Source organism: Penaeus monodon, chromosome 33 (genome assembly GCF_015228065.2).
Source record: "Penaeus monodon isolate SGIC_2016 chromosome 33, NSTDA_Pmon_1, whole genome shotgun sequence".
NCBI lineage: Eukaryota > Metazoa > Arthropoda > Malacostraca > Decapoda > Penaeidae > Penaeus > Penaeus monodon.
In genome coordinates, this window is record NC_051418.1 from 9,785,946 (window position 1) to 9,788,141 (window position 2,196).

The 2,196-nt window shown below is 37.4% G+C and overlaps 1 protein-coding gene across 1 annotated transcript in view; it reads left to right on the forward strand.

Moving 5' to 3' along the window:
• Nucleotides 1-2,196, forward strand: part of LOC119593986 (receptor-type guanylate cyclase Gyc76C-like) — a gene marked incomplete at its 3' end in the record, with an annotated part of 39,442 nt that overhangs the window by 36,635 nt on the left and 611 nt on the right. Inside the window, 6 exon segments of the mRNA XM_037943010.1 lie at nt 86-241; nt 436-634; nt 801-944; nt 1,096-1,219; nt 1,353-1,529; nt 1,931-2,088. Of these exon segments, the coding sequence (XP_037798938.1) occupies nt 86-241; nt 436-634; nt 801-944; nt 1,096-1,219; nt 1,353-1,529; nt 1,931-2,088 (958 nt within the window).

A 2,196-nucleotide genomic window follows, 5' to 3' on the forward strand; every position in this document is an offset into this window, starting at 1 on the left:
CAATTTTGTTACTATTTGTTACAAATTATTTTCCATACGAATTTTTGAATTTCATTAATAAATTCTTTTTCCTCAACTTTACTAGACATGCTTTGGAGAGCGCCAGAACTGCTCCGAGCTGGAATAGAAGCTTCAGGAACCAAAGAAGGAGATGTCTACTCATTTGCCATTATCCTCCATGAAATGATTGGTCGACAGGGTCCATATGACACTTATGATATAAACACAGATGATCCCTCAGGTTTGTAAACACTGATATAGTCCCATCTTGAATTTTCCATCTGCTTTACCCCCTCCCCTCCCCTCCCCTCCCAAAATTTTGTAGTCACAGAATTGAAAAGTACAACCATAGGAATACAATTTATGAATTCCAATAGATCTTAAGAAAGTTATAGATTGTACAACCTAATTAACATTGTACTCTCACTTCGACAGTGATCATCCAGAAGTTGAAAGACGGATCAACCCTAACAGGTAATGTATATCGTCCATCCCTTCTAAACCTACTGGACATGCCCTTCGGGTCTGACCAGGACGTGAGGAGCACTATGCAGGCGGCCTGGAAGGAGAACCCAGCTGAGAGGCCAAACTTCCGCACAATCAAAATCAAATTGAAAGACATGAAGGACAAAAGGTATGCCGTTGCATTGATTGAACAATAGAATGAAAGTACATGTTATGAAAGTATGTATATAATGCACAGATATCTGAATGTTTACTTTTTATTCACATATTTGTTTTTTCTACATACTTTTTGAGTATAATTTTTTATGGCTCTTTTTTTTTCTCTTATATTTTAGTCGCAAGGGTAACATAATGGATCACATGTTGCACATGTTAGAGCAGTATAGCAAGAACCTTGAGGAATTAGTAACAAATCGAACCCAAGCACTGAGGGAAGAGCAGAGCAAGACAAAAGATTTGTTGCATCGCATGTTACCATCGTAAGTTTACAACATGCGAATTTAAGTGAATTTGTGAATTAAATTATTGAAGTATTATTATTCAAACACATCCTTTATCTTGTTTACCACTTTTAAAGTTAAATTAGGTTTGTAAAAATTATTTTTAATAATTATTGCCCATATTTTTCAGATCCGTCGCAGCAAGTTTAACTCAAGGGATAGATGTAGAACCTCAAGGCTTCGATGCCGTTACAATATATTTCAGTGACATTGTAGGGTTCACTTCTTTGTCTGCTGAGAGTACCCCATACCAGGTCAGACCTTTTTATTTTATCATACAGTAGAAGAAAACACTAGATTACTATATTTGCAAAGCCTTAGTTTGACACATTTGGAAAATAAATAAGATATTATCATGATGGTTTTACATTTTTATTTGTGTAACAGGTGGTGAGTTTCTTGAATGACTTGTATACACTTTTCGACAACATCATCAAAGGCTATGATGTATACAAAGTAGAAACTATCGGTGATGCGTATATGGTCGTCTCAGGCCTTCCAAAGCCAAACATGGGGAGACATGCTGGGGAAGTAGCATCTATGGCCCTTGAGCTGTTGAATGAGGTGAGTCATGATCTGTGGCTTTCATTCCCTTTTGTATGATATTGGTGTATTTAATTTTCTCTTTTGAGAGAAAATTTACATTGGTTCAAAGCAGACATACCTACAAATTGTGAATATGATTGCAGTATATTAGGCCTACTTGCTGTTATTGTCAAAATCTGACAGCACACCATTCAAGAAAGAAATTGCTTATAGTCAAATACTTCCTTTTCTTTCTTGAATGGTGTGCTGTCAGGTTTTGATGCCCTTTTTTGCAGAGCACATATTTCAATGGAGAGGATCTGTAACTTATGAATATGTTTAACAGTCAGTGTAGTATATTTTGAAACTGAATTGCTTCTTGTTTTATCATGTTCAGTCAGTAAAATGTATTTAATAAAAACTTGAATGGACTCTTGAAGGTAAAAACCAAGTTTGTTATTCGGCACCGGCCTGAAACCACCCTCAAGCTGCGGATAGGCCTGCACACAGGCCCTGTGATAGCGGGTGTGGTTGGGGTCACCATGCCCAGATACTGCCTCTTTGGCGACACTGTGAACACTGCTTCCCGAATGGAAAGGTAATTAATCAGGAGACGGGATGAGACAGAGGAAACAGAAGAATAAGGGAAGCACAGAGGGAAGGAGATGGCTGGTGATGAGAAAATAAAATAACAGTGGAAGATGAT